General features: G+C 52.8%; 1 protein-coding gene and 1 pseudogene across 1 annotated transcript; one reads left to right on the forward strand and one right to left on the reverse strand.

Annotated features, from left to right (window-relative positions):
• The first annotated feature begins 5,685 nt into the window (after positions 1-5,685).
• Positions 5,686-7,450, forward strand: LOC123063795 (anthocyanidin 5,3-O-glucosyltransferase-like). Its single transcript, XM_044487692.1, has one exon. It carries the CDS (start codon positions 5,734-5,736, stop codon positions 7,159-7,161), a length of 1,428 nt encoding a protein of 475 aa, XP_044343627.1. The 5' UTR covers positions 5,686-5,733; the 3' UTR covers positions 7,162-7,450.
• Positions 7,451-9,630: 2,180 nt separating this feature from the next.
• Positions 9,631-11,332, reverse strand: LOC123063779 (anthocyanidin 5,3-O-glucosyltransferase-like; annotated as a pseudogene).
• Positions 11,333-16,968: the final 5,636 nt, after the last annotated feature.

A 16,968-nucleotide genomic window follows, 5' to 3' on the forward strand; every position in this document is an offset into this window, starting at 1 on the left:
GTCTGTCAGGTGTTCACAACATCCACAGACGACGTTGTAGGGGTTTGCATATCGAGCGGTGCATCAAGGACGTAAGCCTTCTGTGTAGCAGTGAGGACACTCCTCGGACTACGGACCTAGTCCGCATCATTGCTTACAATATATTTCAACTTGGTCTTTCTCTAGGAACGTATTGAAACAGGGAGCTACAAGAGCTATTCATCTACAACATATTTGCAAAGACAATTTAGACTATGTTCATGATAATTGAGTTCATCTAATCAAATTATTTAATGAACTACCACTCAGATAGACATCCCTCTAGTCATCTAAGTGAAACATGATCCGAATCGACTAGGCCGTGTCCGATCATCACGTGAGACGGACTAGTCATCAACGGTGAATATCTCATGTTGATCGTATCTTCTATACGACTCATGTTCGACCTTTTGGTCTTCCATGTTCCGAGGCCATGTCTATACATGCTAGGCTCGTCAAGTCAACCTAAGTGTTTCACATGTGTCCCGAGGCCATGTCTGTACATGCTAGGCTCGTCAACACCCGTTGTATTCGAACGTTAGAATCTATCACACCCGATCATCGCGTGGTGCTTCGAAACAACGAACCTTCGCAACGGTGCACAGTTAGGGGGAACACTTTTCTTGAAATTTTAGTGAGGGATCATCTTATTTAAGCTACCGTCGTTCTAAGCAAATAAGATGTATAACATGATAAACATCACATGCAATCAAATAGTGACATGATATGGCCAATATCATTTTGCTCCTTTTGATCTCCATCTTCGGGGCTCCATGATCATCGTTGTCATCGGCATGACACCATGATCTCCATCATCATGATCTCCATCATCGTGTCTTCTTGAAGTTGTCTCGTCATCTATTACTTGTACTACTATGGCTAATGCTTTAGCAATAAAGTAAAGTAATTACATGATGTTTATGTTGACACGCAGGTCATAGATAAATTAAGACAACTCCTATGGCTCCTGCCGGTTGTCATACTCATCGACATGCAAGTCGTGATTCCTATTACAAGAACATGATCAATCTCATACATCACATATATCATTCATCACATCCTTTTGGCCATATCACATCATAAGGCATATGCTGCAAAAACAAGTTAGACGTCCTCTAATTGTTTTTGCAAGTTTTTACGTGGCTGCTATAGGTTTCTAGCAAGACGTTTCTTACCTACGCGAAAACCACAACGTGATATGCCAATTTCTATTTACCCTTCATAAGGACCCTTTTCATCGAATCCGATCCGACTAAAGTGGGAGAGATAGACACCCTCTAGCCACCTTATGCAACTAGTGCATGTCAGTCGGTGGAACCAGTCTCACGTAAGAGTATGTGTAAGGTTGGTCCGGGCCGCTTCATCCCACGATGCCGCCGAATCAAGATAAGACTAGTAACGGCAAGTAAATTGACAATATCGACGTCCACAACTGCTTTGTGTTCTACTCGTGCATAGGAACTACGCATAGACCTAGCTCATGATGCCACTATTGGGGATCGTAGCAGAAATTTAAAATTTTCTACGCATCACCAAGATCAATCTATGGAGTAATCTAGCAACGAGGGGAAGAAGAGTGCATCTACATACCCTTGTAGATCGCTAAGCGGAAGCGTTGCAAGAACGCGGATGAAGGAGTCGTACTCGTAGCGATTCAGATCGCGGTTGATTTCGATCTAAGCGTCGAAGCACGGCACCTCCGCATTCAACACACGTGCAGCCCGGTGATGTCTCCTATGCCTTGATCCAGCAAGGGGAGAAGGAGAGGTTGGGGAAGACTCCATCCAGCAGCAGCACGATGGCATGGTGGTGAAGGAGGAGCGTGGCAATCCTGCAGGGCTTCGCCAAGCACCGCGGGAGAAGAGGAGGACTTGGGAGAGGGGGAGGGCTGCACCAGAACTTAGGTGCGGCTGCCCTCCCACCCCTACATATATATAGGGGCAAGGGAGAGGGGGGCCGGCCCCCTCAGATCCAATCTGAGGAGGGGGCGGCGGCCAGGGGGTTGCCTTGCCCCCCAAGGCAAGGGGGGCGCCCCCCTTTAGGGTTCCCCCAAACCCTAGGCGCATGGGCCCTAGGGGGGAGGCGCCCAGCCCACTAAGGGGCTGGTCCCTCTCCACACACAGCCCATAGGGCCCTCCGGGGCAGGTGGATCCCCGGAACCCCTCTAGTGGTCCCGATACAATACCGGTAACCCCCCGAATTATTCCGGTGACCGTATGATGACTTCCCATATATAAATTTTTACCTCCGGACCATTACGGAACTCCTCGTGACGTCCGTGATCTCATCCGGGACTCCGAACAACATTCGGTAACCACGTATATCTATTCCCTATAACCCTAGCGTCATCGAACCTTAAGTGTGTAGACCCTACGGGCTCGAGAGTCATGCAAACATGGCCGAGACAACTCTCCGGTCAATAACCAACAGCGGGATCTGGATACCCATGTTGGCTCCCACATGCTCCACGGTGATCTCATCGGATGAACCACGATGTCAAGGATTTAATCAATCCCGTATACAATTCCCTTTGTCCATCGGTACGATACTTGCCCGAGATTCGATCGTCGGTATCCCGATACCTTGTTCAATCTCGTTACCGGCAAGTCTCTTTACTCGTTCCGTAACACATCATGCCATGATCAACTCCTTGGTCACATTGTGCACATTATGATGATGTCCTACCGAGTGGGCCCAGAGATACCTCTCCGTTTACATGGAGTGACAAATCCCAGTCTCGATTCGTGCCAACCCAACAGAAACTTTCGGAGATACCTGTAGTGTACCTTTATAGCCACCCAGTTACGTTGTGACGTTTGGCACACCCAAAGCACTCCTACGGTATCCGGGAGTTGCACAATCTCATGGTCTAAGGAAATGATACTTGACATTAGAAAAGCTTTAGCAAACGAACTACACGATCTTGTGCTAGGCTTAGGATTGGGTCTTGTCCATCACATCATTCTCCTAATGATGTGATCCCGTTATCAACGACATCCAATGTCCATGGTCAGGAAACCGTAACCATCTATTGATCAACGAGCTAGTCAACTAGAGGCTTACTAGGGACATGGTGTTGTCTATTTATCCACACATGTATCTGAGCTTCCTATCAATACAATTCTAGCATGGATAATAAACGATTATCATGAACAATGAAATATGATATAATAATTACTAATTTATTATTGCCTCTAGGGCATATTTCCAACAGTACTAAGTTTTCGGTTAATACAATTCTAGCATGAATAATAAACATTTATCATGATATAAGGAAATATAAATAACAACTTTATTATTGCCTCTAGGGCATATTTCCTTCACCTAAACCTCTCAACCCACACAAATATCTCCCGTACAGTGTTTTTAGGTAATCTCGTGTATAGTTGTTTTTTTAACTAACGCTAGTCCATGCGATTAGACAATGTGAAGTTTGCGCAGTTGGGCCTCCTCTACCTGCTCGATGGAGCTGGATCGTTCGCTGTTTTTCTAGGTCGGACAACCACCCTTATTAGATGAGATTGTGGCGGCATTTTGATGTTGATTCATGGTGGCATTCACTATTCAGTTGCCGGATGGCGAAATGTGTGTGGGCTCTTGGAGATGAAGAGGTGCTTGAACATGTGATCTCAAATAGGAGTGAGGATCCGAAGCTATGGCTCTTTTGGGTTCTACTCACCATGTGGGCATTTTGGTGGGCCAGACGACTGGCAATTCACGATGAAGAATTTCAAAGTCCCCTATCGACTATGTCCTTCATAAACAAATACCTCGAAGAACGGGAGATTGCCAATTTTTTAGCTAGCAGATTACAGGTTTCTCCTGTGAAAAGACTGAAGACTAGGAGATGGACAACTCCTGTCGAAGATGCTGCAAAGGCAAATGTAGATGGAGGAATTTCGCACCTTAGGGACAAAGGAGATGCATGACACTTATAAGGGACAAGACTGGTCATTATCTTGGTTCATCTGTTGTTGTGTTTGATGACCTTGTCGATCCAGCTATACTGGGAGGCTCATGCATGCTGCGAGGCGTTAGCTCTGGCACAAGATCTTAATATTCAGAGACTAGTAGTTACTTCAAACTGCATAGAGGTCAGTACAAACATCAAGAAAGGAGCTTCGCCTTCATATGCACAAGTTCTGAAAGACATTCATCTTAGTACTAGAAATTCATTTTTTGTGGATTTCTGCTTTGAGTTTAGGGAAAGTAATTTTGAAGCCCACTCTTTAGCAAAAGGAGTTGCATCTCTTTTAGTGTGTCTCCATCTGTGGCTAGGGGCTTTACCAGTTGTTGCTTGCATTCCTCTTGTTTATGAACCATGATCGATGGGAAGCCTTGATCGGTTAACGTACTTGGGCCGGGGATGATGCCCTAGAAGTGCAGACCGTCGAATCACTATATTTTCACCATGGTGTCGATGAAAAATTTCACCTCCACAAAGAATCAGACCAACAAAAAAGGCTTGACACAGCAACATAAACTCATCAGATCTGAATAATCGGATCTGCGAGGACAGAAAACTCTCTAATCTCATGGCACCGCCAAACGAATGAGAGGAAATTTATTCTTACAAAACTATAATGATCACTAGACAATGGCGAAGAATATAGAGGTCTTGAAGATCCAAGGTCCCCCCACCTCTCAGCGCCAAAATGGCAGTTGAAGGCGAGGGGACCTAAATTTCTCAGATGACGACGACTGCGGCGGCACAAGAAACCCTAACAATATTGGTTGTTTGGCGTTGTCTACCCCATAGACGCCTTACTTTGTTTTTAGGAGCATATGCCTTACTTAGGCGTCCGGTTGTAACTTCAAAACTTATTCCATTGTAGCCTAGGACGAGACTTGCCTGCTCCTCCCGCGTGCGCCCATCCGTACTCCCGCGTATGTGGTTTGATTTGATTGGAACAAAATAAAGGCCCGGCCCCATCCCGTTAAAATCAGGAAATGATTAGATTAGGAAGGAAAAAGCAAAAAAAAGAGCCGTAAAATGAAGTGGGAGCATGGATGGGAGCATGAGGAGGAAGCAGGCAAGCTGGATCCTGTAGCCTAGTGGACCTTTTCTACTTTTCTAGCTCCTTAATGGGCCATAATCCGTGAAACACACAACATATGCAAAGCATGGGTCGGGATCCCCGCATAGAGCGGCTACAGTCTCCTCTATACCTGACCAAATGGGCCGGTTTTTTCGGGCCGGCCCGTGAGCACGCCGGCACGGCTCGTCTTGGGCCAGGCACGGCACGCGCTAAACGGGCCGGGCCCGGCACGCGGCACGCCCTGGGCCGTGCCTGGGCCTGAAGGCTGGCACGCGGGCCGGCACGGCACGGCCCGATTAAGTTTTTTTATTTTTTTTCTACACCTATATATGGCTCAACATGTAAAAATAGGCTAAAAACGCTCAGTGCGTCAAATAATAGACTGAAAATATGCGGCCCATCATGCTAAACGGGCCAACGTGCCGACCCGTTTACTAACTGAGCCGTGCCAGGGCCTGGGGGCGCAGCACGCGGGCCGGCACGGCACGGCCCCATATAGTAATCATGCCCTGGCGGGCCATGCCGGGCCAGGCACGATTACGATGGGCCGGGCCGTGCCGTGCCCGGCCGGCCCGTTTGGCCAGGTATGGTCTCCTTGGTCTCTCTTCCCTAAAAAAAGTCTCCTCAGTCTCTCACTGTTCATCAGCATCAGCTCATCGCCATCGGCGCGTCGCTAATGGAGGCGGCCAACCCCAATCCCACCGTGGTGCTGCACGCCTGCCTGGGCGTGGGCCACCTCATCCCCATGGTGGAGCTCGCCAAGCTCTTCCTCCTCCGCGGCGTCCCCGTCGTCATCGCCGTCCCGACCCCGCCGGCCTCCACCGCCGATTTCTTCTCGTCCACCGCCTCCGCCGTCGCCGGCCTCGAGGCCGCCAACCCTTCGATCGCCTTCCACCACCTCCCGCCCCCGGACTACCCCGACCCCGACCCCCACCCCTTCCTGCAGATGCTCGACCTGCTCCGCCTCACCGTGCCGTCCCTGCTCGCCTTCCTCCGCTCCCTCCCCTCCGTCGCCGCGCTCGTCCTCGACCTCTTCTGCATCGACTCCCTCGACGCCGCCGCCCAGACCGGCGTCCCGGCGTACATCTACTACACCTCCTCCGCTGGCGACCTCGCGGCGTTCCTCCACCTGCCCCACCACTTCGCCACCACGGAGGGGAGCTTCAGGGACATGGGCAAGGCGCCCCTCCGCTTCCCCGGGGTCCCGCCGATCCCGGCGTCCGACATGCCGCACACCGTGATGGACCGCGCGGACCCGATCTGCACCATCAGGATCGGGCACTACGGGCGCATCCCGGAGGCCAGGGGCGTGCTGGTCAACACCTACGAGTGGCTTGAGGCGAGGGCCGTGGGGGCGCTCAGGGAGGGCGTGTGCGTCCCCGGCCGCCCGACCCCACCGGTGTACTGCATCGGGCCGCTGATCGTCTCGGACTCGGCGGCGGCGCAAGGCGAGCGGCACGCGTGCTTGTCATGGCTGGACGCGCAGCCGGAGCGGAGCGTGGTGTTCCTCTGCTTCGGCAGCATGGGCGCCGTGTCGGCGGCGGAACTGAAGGAGATAGCGCACGGGCTCGAGAACTCCGGCCACCGCTTCCTGTGGGTCGTGCGCACCCCTCCGGCTGACCCGGCCAAATTCTTCCTGCCGCGTCCGGAGCCAGACCTGGACGCGCTCCTCCCCGAGGGGTTCACGGAGAGGACACGAGACAGGGGGATGGTGCTGAAGATGTGGGCGCCGCAGGTGGAGGTGCTGCGGCACGCCGCCACCGGCGCGTTTGTGACGCACTGCGGGTGGAACTCCGTCCTGGAAGCGGCGTCGGCCGGGGTGCCGATGCTGTGCTGGCCGCAGTACGCGGAGCAGAGGCTGAACAAAGAGTTCGTGGTGGACGAGATGAAGGTCGGGGTGGTGATGGAGGGATACGATGAGGAGCTTGTGAGGGCTGAGGAGGTGGAGAGGAAGGTGAGGCTGGTCATGGAGTCAGAGGAAGGGGAGAAGCTGAGGGAGAGGCTGGCACTGGCCAAGGAGAAGGCCGCTGAAGCGATGGCAGACGGCGGGCCGTCGCGGATGGCGCTCGCCGAGTTCTTGAAGCATTCGAAGCTCTCCACATGATCAAGCACACAAGATAGCTACAGGATTGGCCTTGGAATGTGTGATTCTAATGGTTTGAATCAATTCCCACCCTGAACTATGAACTTGCGCTTGTGGTGTTAAGATGATGTGGTGAAAGTTATAATAGCTGCCTCAGCAATATACTACTGAAATGATATGTCATAGCTCTGTGCTCCTGAATTCCACACTGAAGCTTTCCTCAGTTATGTTGTATTCAGAATTGACAGTACATGGGACTGTTGTATTTAGCACATGCTCCCTTGATGAATTGCTATGGTTATTATTTCGATTTTACTGGTGGCATGAGCCCTCCTACTCATGGCGCTGAAATGCGAAATCACAATAAGCGCCTAAACACGGAAGCACAACCTACTCATGATGTTCTTTTCTTGGAAGAACTCAGGTAAACCAACTACTTAAATGGAGTTGTTTCTATGTCAGTTTTTGTCCATTGCATTGCCCCTCTAGTCTTTTCTTGGCCTCCTGTGATCCACGCAAACCATTTTCATTGGTCTGTTGGTATAGCTTTAGTTTGTTGTGTGGAGCATATAAGCTAGACTGAAATATGTTTCTGTTTGACCTGCCCCTTTTGAAAGCTTTTAGAGACTACTCTGGTGCTGAGCACATCTCTGTTGCTGAAATGGATCTCATGGCATGACTAGGAGGGCTCACGGCACCAGCAAGCATTTACATAAGCATCTCTGTTGCTGAAATGGATCTGCAAGCTTTTTAATGAGCCTAATGTTCTTTGTGGCAACGGTTTTTTCTGAAGAAATACTTGCCTGGTGGTTCTTCCATTTTTATGTCTGTTAAGAAAGGATCACAGCTTTGAAATGGTCTGGAAAAGATCAAACGCTGGTTTCAGTGGGGGAAAGTTTTTGTGGTTGGTAATGGGAGACAGGTCAGGTTCTGGCTAGATGTTTAGCTTGGCCATACTACTTTGAAAATCAAATTCCCTGAACTGTTCCTTGTGGCCCCTGATCCTGATATCTCGGCAGATAAGGGCTAAGGCTTATGATGTAGAGACCCACTGCCGGGATATTCATTTCAAACGAGCTTTCAGGTGTTCAGAATCGGAAATGCGGGAGGAATTTATGTCTTTGCTTCAGCCCATATACCTGAAGAATTGGGCTGACAAAAGTGTAGTGGAGTTTAACTAACAATAGTATTTATACTTCTAGTCCATGTATCCATTGCTGGCTTTCCAGGGAGTGTGGACTCCTTATCGGAAAAAAATATGGAAAATCAAGGTGTCTCTTAAGATTAGGTTCTTTGCTTGGCAAGCCGTTCTTGATCGGGGGTCCTCCTCCTTTTCTAAAAAATCAGCCGTTCTTGATAGTGGTGCGGACTAGAGAGCAAATCTCTTTTTGAGAGAGAGAGAATAGAGAGCAAATCTTGATTCCTCAAGGGCCAACTGAACTGATGGCCTTTGACCATCTGCTGTTTCAGTGTCTCATTGCTGCTTTCTTATGGGCTGTGTGGTTCGGGAGACGCTGGGATGACGGTGGAGTCCTCTGTCCATGCACCATTTCCTTGGTTGTCTGAATTATGGCTCGAATGGGAGTGTGAAGTTTATTTGGTATGGTGTTATGGCTGTTTGGCTTTATGGAGAACTCGAAACAACCTTATCCTGATCTTCTTGCAGCATTGGCGGGTTCTCTGGACAAGGAAGCAGGAGATCTTAGATCTTGTTCTTCAACAATGTTGATGCTGCCTGAGGAGACTGCGCTGATCTCTTCGCCAGATGAAGATCCTGGATGTTTTTTTGTTCTGCCCTTAACCGTACTGTCTTTTTACTTTTGCTGGTGGTGTTTGGTCTAGGGAGCTACTTTGTTTCTTTTGCATTTTATCCTGATGTTATAGGCCTGGTTGTCTAACAAAGATTGTGCATCGTATGTGCAGCTCTACTAACACAGGCATTGCTCTCTCATGCATTTTGTGCTGTTCTTACCCTGATTTTGGTTTAGTTGTCTTAAGATAATTACACTTATTCTGTAATGTGAGTCTGTCATTGCCGAAGGAGAAGGCCGCGGAAGCGCAGGCAAACAGTGGATCGTCGTAGATGGTGTTCTCTGAGTTCTTGAGGTGATTAAAGCTCCCAGAGTGACCAAGCACAGAAGACAGCAACAAGATTGGTCTTTGAATTGTGTGATTTTGAAGGTTAGCACCGATTCCCTCCCTTGATCAGAAGTATGAACTATCTGTTGTGAATTTACAGGCTTGCAGCAGGTGGTGATAGTAGTTCTGCTATGCAGATTAGCTGCTTCAGCAATTATATTCTCAAAATGATATATGCCCATAGCTAGTTGTGCTTCCAAATTCCAAACTGAAGCTATGAAAACTGCAAGCTCTATCACAATATGTTAGGTAATAGTCAGTGCATCTGTTTGTTCAGAATTGACAGTCACAATGAACAGTTTAGATCCCCCAAAAAAATCACAATGAACTGCTGTATTTGGCGCATGCCTCTCTGATAATTTGGTGCCGACATTATTCAATTTGATTGATACAATAATTTGAGTGAGCAATGAGCCCTCCCTGCTGCACTGGACACACTAATGCAGTAATACAAACTCTATTTTTCTCCTATGCTGCTGAGAAAATCTGCAGGTTGTTACTACCAACCTTGCAGAATACATCTGTCATCCAGCCAGCTTGATCAATTGTTGCATCCTCCATTCTCCAAATCTCCCAAGAACTCGGCGAATGCCACGTCAGAAGACCCGCCGTCGCCGATGGCGTCGGACGCCATCTTCCTCGCCGTCGCAAGCGTCTCCCTGAGCTCCGTCCCTTCCTCAGTCTCCATCACCAGCCTCAGCTTGGCCTCTATCTCCCCCGCCTTCACCATTCTCTTCTCGTATCCCTCCAACGGCACGGCGATCTTCATCTCCTCCACCATGAACACCTTGTTCAGCGCCTGCTCGGCGTACATCGGGTAGCATATCATCGGCACCCCGGCCATGATCGCCTCCAGCGCCGAGTTCCACCCGCAGTGCGTCACGAAGGCGCCGGTGGCGGCGTGCCGCAGCACCTCTGCCTGCGGCGCCCACATCTTCAGCACCATCCCTCTGTCCCGTGTCCTCTCCGTGAACCCCTTGGGGAGGAGCGCGTCCAGGTCTGGCTCCGGGCGCGGCTGGAAGACGTCGGCCGGGTCCGCAGGTGGGCTCCGTACGACCCACAGGAAGCGATGGCCGGAGCTCTCCAGCCCATGGGCTATCTCCCTCAGCTGCGCCGCGGACACGGCGCCGATGCTGCCGAAGCAGAGGAACACGACGCTCCGCTCCGGCTGCGCGTCCAGCCACGCGAGGCACTCGTGCCGCGTCTCGCCGCCCCCGCTCTTCTTGCCGTCGTTGACCAACGGCCCGACGCAGAACACCCTCGGCGTCGGCCGGCCGGGCACGCAGACGCCGTCGGCGAGCGCCTTCAGGGCCGTGGGCTCCAGCCAGTCGAAGGTACCAGGACGCCCCTCCCCTCCGCGATGCGCTTGAACTGGTACATCCGGGCTTTGGTCATGTCGCTCTCCTTGTCCTGCACCGACAGCGGCATGTCCGCCGCGCGGACCGGGCGCATGCCGGGGCTGCGCACGAGCCCTCGCCCATGTCCTTGAACGACGGAAGGCCGGGGTAGAGGTACGGCATGTGGAGGAAGACGGCGAGGTCGCTGGCGGCGGAGGCGAAGAAGAAGTAGGCGGGGAGGGCGAGGTCGGCGGCGACGTCGAGCGCGTCGACGCAGAACATGTCGAGGAGGATGGCGTGGGCGGGGGCCGGCAGCGCGCGCAGGAAGGCCCGGAGCGCGGGGTTGGCGAGGCGGAGGGTGTCGTGGGCGCGCTTGATGGGGTGCGCGGCGGGGTCCGGGCTGGGCGGGGCCGGGAGGAGCCGGAAGGCGATGGAGGGGTTGGCCTCGGCGAGACGCGCCACCGCGGCGGCCGAGGTGGGGTCGCCGTCGGGCGGGTCGACGACGGCGACGACGGCGCTGTGGCCGCGGCGGAGCAGGTGCTTGGCCAGCTCCACCATGGGGTTCAGGTGGCCCACGCCCAGCGACGGGTAGAGCACGAACGTCTTCTTCTTCTCCGTCGCCGCCGGCGGCGGCGCAGCCATGGCCGAGATCGGGGGGAGAGTGTGTGCGAAGTGAAGGACGGGATCGGGGGGAATAAAAAGTCGGTTTTTGGCAAGGGTGAGTGGAATAAAAGTATGCCACGACTGACGAAGGCTTGTACCGGCGGGTCATCACGTCCGTCAGTCCGTCTAGGTGAGCCATCAGCGGTGACGATAGCCTGGCACAGCACCCAAGTGGGAAATACGTGACGGCTCGTGGTTTGCACGCTGGCGCTCCTGGAATGGTGCATCTCCAATGTGCGTTAGCTTGTGGATTAAAGTCTTTTACTCCCTCATTTCCTAAATGCAAGTCTTTTTCAGAGGAGCAAAATGAGTGAATCTACGCTCTAAAATATGTTCATATATATTCGTATGTAGTTTTTATTAAAATCTTTAAAAGACTAATATTTAGGGACGGAGGGAGTACATCATTATTATTTATTTTGGCAGGGAAACAATACATCATTGTTTTGGGAAAATAAGTCATTTTGTTTCAGGCCTTAAAAAAACACAGACACTTGACAAATCTGTCGGGCAGGCAGATTCACATCTAAGGCCAACTCCACCGCATGACCCCAAACGGACGTCCGGATTGGCCGGATTTTGTCCTTTTGGGGCGCCGATGAGTTCGCCTGTGTCCGCCTTTGTCAGATGGGTCGTGCGTGCGCGCACCGCGCGGCCGCACCCCAAATCGTGTCCGGGATGGACGTGAATAAAAGAAATATTAAAACTAAAACGAAATAACTAAAAAACTAAATAAACACATTCTAAAAAAACATAAAATATATATAGGAGGCGGCCACAAAACGGCCCAGTTTCCACGGCCACTTAAAAGGCCCATTTTTCATAATTAACATATAAAACAAAATAAAAAAATGCCTCCGCCTCCAGCGCGCTCCTGCCGCGCCCGTCGGTGCCGTGGTCGTCGCCGTCTTCACTGGCCGCCGGTGTCGTCGTCGTCGCTGACGAGGTCGACGTACTTCGGCGGCGTCCACAGGTGGGCCGGAGGTGCGTGGTGGACGGGGACGGGCTGGACGGCCGGAGCTGCCTGCACCACCTCCTCCCGTGGCGAGGCCTCCCGCTCCGGAGTGGGGCACCAGTTCACGCCCAGGTCGACGGCCATCTCCGGCGCAGTGCACGACCAGCCCCAACCCTGGCCCAGGAGCTTCTCGAACGCGAGCGAGTCCTCCTCCATTTTTCTCCTCCTTGGTGGCCGCCGTGACGGGCGCCAGCTGCAGCTCCGGGAAGGCGACGTCCCCGGCGGCAGAGAGGGCCACGGTCTCCTCCAGGCCGTCCCACTGTCGCTCATCGTGCGTGTTCATGGAGTCGTCCATGACACGCTGCAGGAGACGGGCCTCCTCCTCCGCTGTCATGCGAGGAGGGGGAGGGGGCGACGGAGACGGGGAAGGCGACGGCGTGGGCGTCAGGCCACGCACCCGCGTACGCCCGCCCGGCTCTGCACGTGGCCTCCGCGGCCCCGACACGGTGCCGGCGAAGTAGGACGCGCGCCGCACGTCGTGCTCGTCCTGGAGCCATGTGTCCCAGAGCGGCGAGTCGGGGGCATACCTGTGGTCGTAGTATAGGTCGTCGGGGAGGAGGCGGTGGCGGCGGTTGATCTCATCGCGCCGTGCACGGCCGGTCGCCGGCACTGGCGGGATGGGGACCCGGTCCGCGGAGAGGTGCCACCCATTGGGGAGGTGGGCGTCGCTCCACGGGACCGGCGTCCTCGTCTCCCAGTACCTCCGGCACACGTCCGCGCAGATGTACTGCCGGTCGCGCTCGCCGGAGGGCCTAGGGGCAATGGTGAAGGGGGCCGGCGCGGGGGCTCGACGGGAGGAGTGCGGCGTTGGCGTGGGGGCCCGACGGGAGGAGCGCGACGGAGACGGGGGCTCCTCCTTCTTCATGGAGCCGCGGCGGCGCCCCGAGGAGGAGCTGGCCTCGCGGTCGTGCTTGCCCTTACCGTTCCAGAAGCCCATGGCGAGGTGGGCGGCCGGCGAGCTCGAGGAGGAGTCAGGCTAGGGTTTCTGCGCTGTCGGGGTTAGAGGAGGCCGCTGGGTGGCGTGGGACAGTGTGGACGACGACCCGTCCATGCTTCCCACTTAAAGAAGGATGGCGACCGCTCGACGTGCGGATGACAGGTGAGGCCGTCCGCTCGTGCGCATTGATGTGGGTGGGTGGGAGGTGGGTGGCCGCCTGCCACGCGGCCCCAACGCGGACGAGCGCGCGTCCGTTTGGTGGCCGTCGCGACCCAAACCCGGCGCAAGTTTGCGCTCGAAATGGGTCGGTCCGGACACAAAACGGATAAGATGGGTCCGGGCCGTCGCGCGCTGGGCCGCCTCCTTTGTTTCTTTTATCCCAAACAAACGGGACCGGATAGGATAGGATCGCGCGGTGGAGTTGGCCTTACAATCCACACAAACTTCGGCTCTCGGCGGGGAAGCAATTTGCTTCGCTTTACATCCATCCCAAGGTATCATTTCTAATACATCCATGAAACAAGCTCGTACACATTGAGTGCATCCTATACATGTATCGTAAATTTTTGTGCTCTATAATGCCCACATCTTTAGTGGTTTAATATTATCCTCTCCCATTCAAAAAAAAAGTAAGATTATGTCGTCCACTCTTTCTTCATCCAACCTTATGTTGGTTGTAATTTTTTTCTCTCTTTGATTTTTTCATCGCTTTTTCCTAAAAAAAATTGTCAATGTTTGCCCCCAAAAACATTATTTTTTATTTTTATTTTTAGAACTTTTGGGTGTCTTTACTGTTCATCCGAGCTAAGATACTCCGTGTCCCTCTCATCTAACCTTTTCAATTTTTTATGGGTTGTCTAGTTATGGGCCTTGTGTCAAGTCTTATTTTCTTTCTGTTTCTTTACCAGGACTTTTTTTTTCAATTTATGCTGTCTAAATCCAAAGGTAGCTAGTTCATTCGTCTTTTTTTCTCTGTTATTCTACAAGTGGCCATCCCAGATCATTCATCCTTTTTATTTATTTTTTGTCTTGGCTGCCAGTTGAATGCTTAAAGTAACTCCAATGTGGCGATCCATTTCGTCTGTCGCCGTTCGTTTGGGTTAGCCCGGACATAAAAGACGACCCAATGGGTCGACCCAAATAGACACGCGTCCGCTTTTTGTCCGGGGGCGATCCATTCCCGGTCTATTTTTAAGCTGGATTTGCGCCGACCCAAACGGATACGCGTCCGCTTTTCATCCACGGGCGATTCACTCCCGGCCCATTTTTGAGCCGGATTTGCGTCGGCGTGGACACGAGACGTACGCGCGCACGCTCGCCCTCTCCCCTCCCCGAGCCCGATAGCACATTGCCCTCTTCCCATCCAACAACACACCCTCGCCCGCCTCCTTCGTCATCGACGTCGCCCGCCAATTCAACATAGATAGTACCAAGGATTAACTGTTAAAAGAAAAGATGAACTACCCGCCGGGGTGGCCGCATAATATAAGGATACACACATGGTTCATAGCATAGACTGCTAAAAGAAAAGATCAACTACTCGTCGTTTTCCGACTCCGACTCGGTAATGTCCTCCTCTGACGTCTGAATGTAGGCGTCAGCATACCGCTCGTCCTCGGAGTCCCAGGACGACGTCTCTCCTAGCTTCATGTTCAATTGAGCGGCCTGCTTTCGCACACGCTTGTCCTTCCGATAAGCGGCTCGCTCTGTCCTCCTCGCCTCCCTCTCCGTCCTCCGTTGCTTGTAGAACTGGCGCTCGTTGACGATGTCCTGCGGGAAGCGTTCGCGCCACACCGTCATGGCTTCCACGTCCATCTCGGCGATGGCGAGACAACACTGCCACATTCCAGTTGTTACGACGATCCTCGTCGGTGAAAAGCCGCGGGAAAGGCTCGAGATCCTGCGCCCGCTGGCTCGTCGACACGTCGGGAAAATTCATCTCCCGACGAGGCAGCGGGAGGCGCCACACCGCCGTGTCGTACGTGCGGGCCGTCTCCTCTGCGGTGTCGAAGGTGTCGACACTGAGGCGTTTTTCGCCAAACCAGATTTCGGAGGAGAAGGCGCTGGAGTGGCACTCGCGGACTCCGCGAAAACCCGAAGCACCCAGGCGGCGCATCGACATGGTGGCGCAGAGGCGGCGAGGCGAGTGAGAGGCGGCGAAGCAAGTGGGCGGCCGACAGAGTGTGAAGGGAACGCCTTCTTAATAACGCGCGCCGGACGCAGCGCGCCAAAACCAGCGCGCTAGGCTGCTCAATTCCCCGCGCACGCTGGAGCGCCAAAACCAGGGCGACGACATGGCCGCTGGCTGATCTATGGCCGTGGGCCTTTTTCTAAAAATTGCGCGCGGACATGAAAGGGGTCGGCGCGTTGGGTGCCCTGCCGATCCAAATCTAAAAGAGGCTGGACGCCGGACGGGCAGCCGACCCAAACGAACAAAAAGCAGACGAAAGCGCCGCCCGTTTGGGTCGCCCCATTGGAGTTGCTCTTGCCCCCTCTGTTGTCTGTTTCTTAGCATGCAGAAAATTTTCCACCAGAGTTGCAACTGCAAGTAATGTTAATCCGATTGCAATGGCATGGCCCTCAATGCAACTTAACTAGCGGTGGACGAGAGGTTGTTACAGTTTGGCATGTCCACCACTAGAGTTTTTGCAACTGAACCGGTAGGGGTTTTAGACTAGTTAGCCATTTAGTTTAGAGTTTAACTAATTATTAGTTGTTCTGTCAATGTAAGTCACAGTACAACTAATTATCTGTCCAAATTATTAGGAATGAAGTTGGTTTGAATTTTAGATTATTGGGGAACAACCTATGACCTATGAGCCAACAACAGGTGTTAGGAAGGGCGCATTATAATGACTTTGTGCTCGCGCACAACCGCCGCAATATCCAAATGCAGATGAAGTGTGCTGCTCCATATTTCGTGAATCAGGCTGAATAGAAGAGAGAGAGATAGGGGAGGGGGGGGGGGATACGGAGTATAGCTGGCCAGACGGGCCGGGCCGGTTTGGCCTGGCCCGGCCCATCCTAATCGTGCCTGGCACGGTCCGGCCTGCCGAGGCACGATTATTATACGGGCCGTGCCATGCCAGCCCGCGTGCTGCAGCCTGCAGCCCAGGCACGGCCCATATGCTAATCAGGCTGTCCCACAAGCACGCTAGGCCCGCTAATCTGCCACCTATTTTGCGCACCGGGCATTTTTAGCCTATTTTTACCTGTTGGGCCACATTAGGATACATAAAAAAATAATAAAAAACGATAATCAGGCCGTGCCGTGCCGGCCCACGTGCTCGGCCTTCAGGCCCAGGCACGGCTCCTGGCGTGCCGCGTGCCGGGCCTGGCCCGTTTAGCACATGCTGTGCTGGCCCAGCTATCCCGGCCCGTTTGGCCACCTATAATATGGAGCGCACATCTCATGAAAAATGGAGTTAGAGCTCCGAAATGGAGACTGAGGTCACATTTTTCTCTTATGCTGGTGGAAAAGAAGAGCTAGGACAAAGGACAAAGTAACACATGCCTCCCTGATAATGTAATGTGGTCATTATTCAATTTGACCGGTATAATACAGTATATGTGAACAATGAGCCCTGGTGCACTAGATACAGAAAATTGGTGTATTCCTGTCACAGGAGCTGCTGGTAATTAGCATATGCTCTTATTGATGATGTTATTATTGTTGTAATCAAAGACGCATTGCCCAAATGCCTTCAGAAAGATCGGAAGTAATTTGAGCTGTAATT

This window comes from Triticum aestivum, chromosome 1A, assembly GCF_018294505.1.
Source record: "Triticum aestivum cultivar Chinese Spring chromosome 1A, IWGSC CS RefSeq v2.1, whole genome shotgun sequence".
Lineage (NCBI taxonomy): Eukaryota > Viridiplantae > Streptophyta > Magnoliopsida > Poales > Poaceae > Triticum > Triticum aestivum.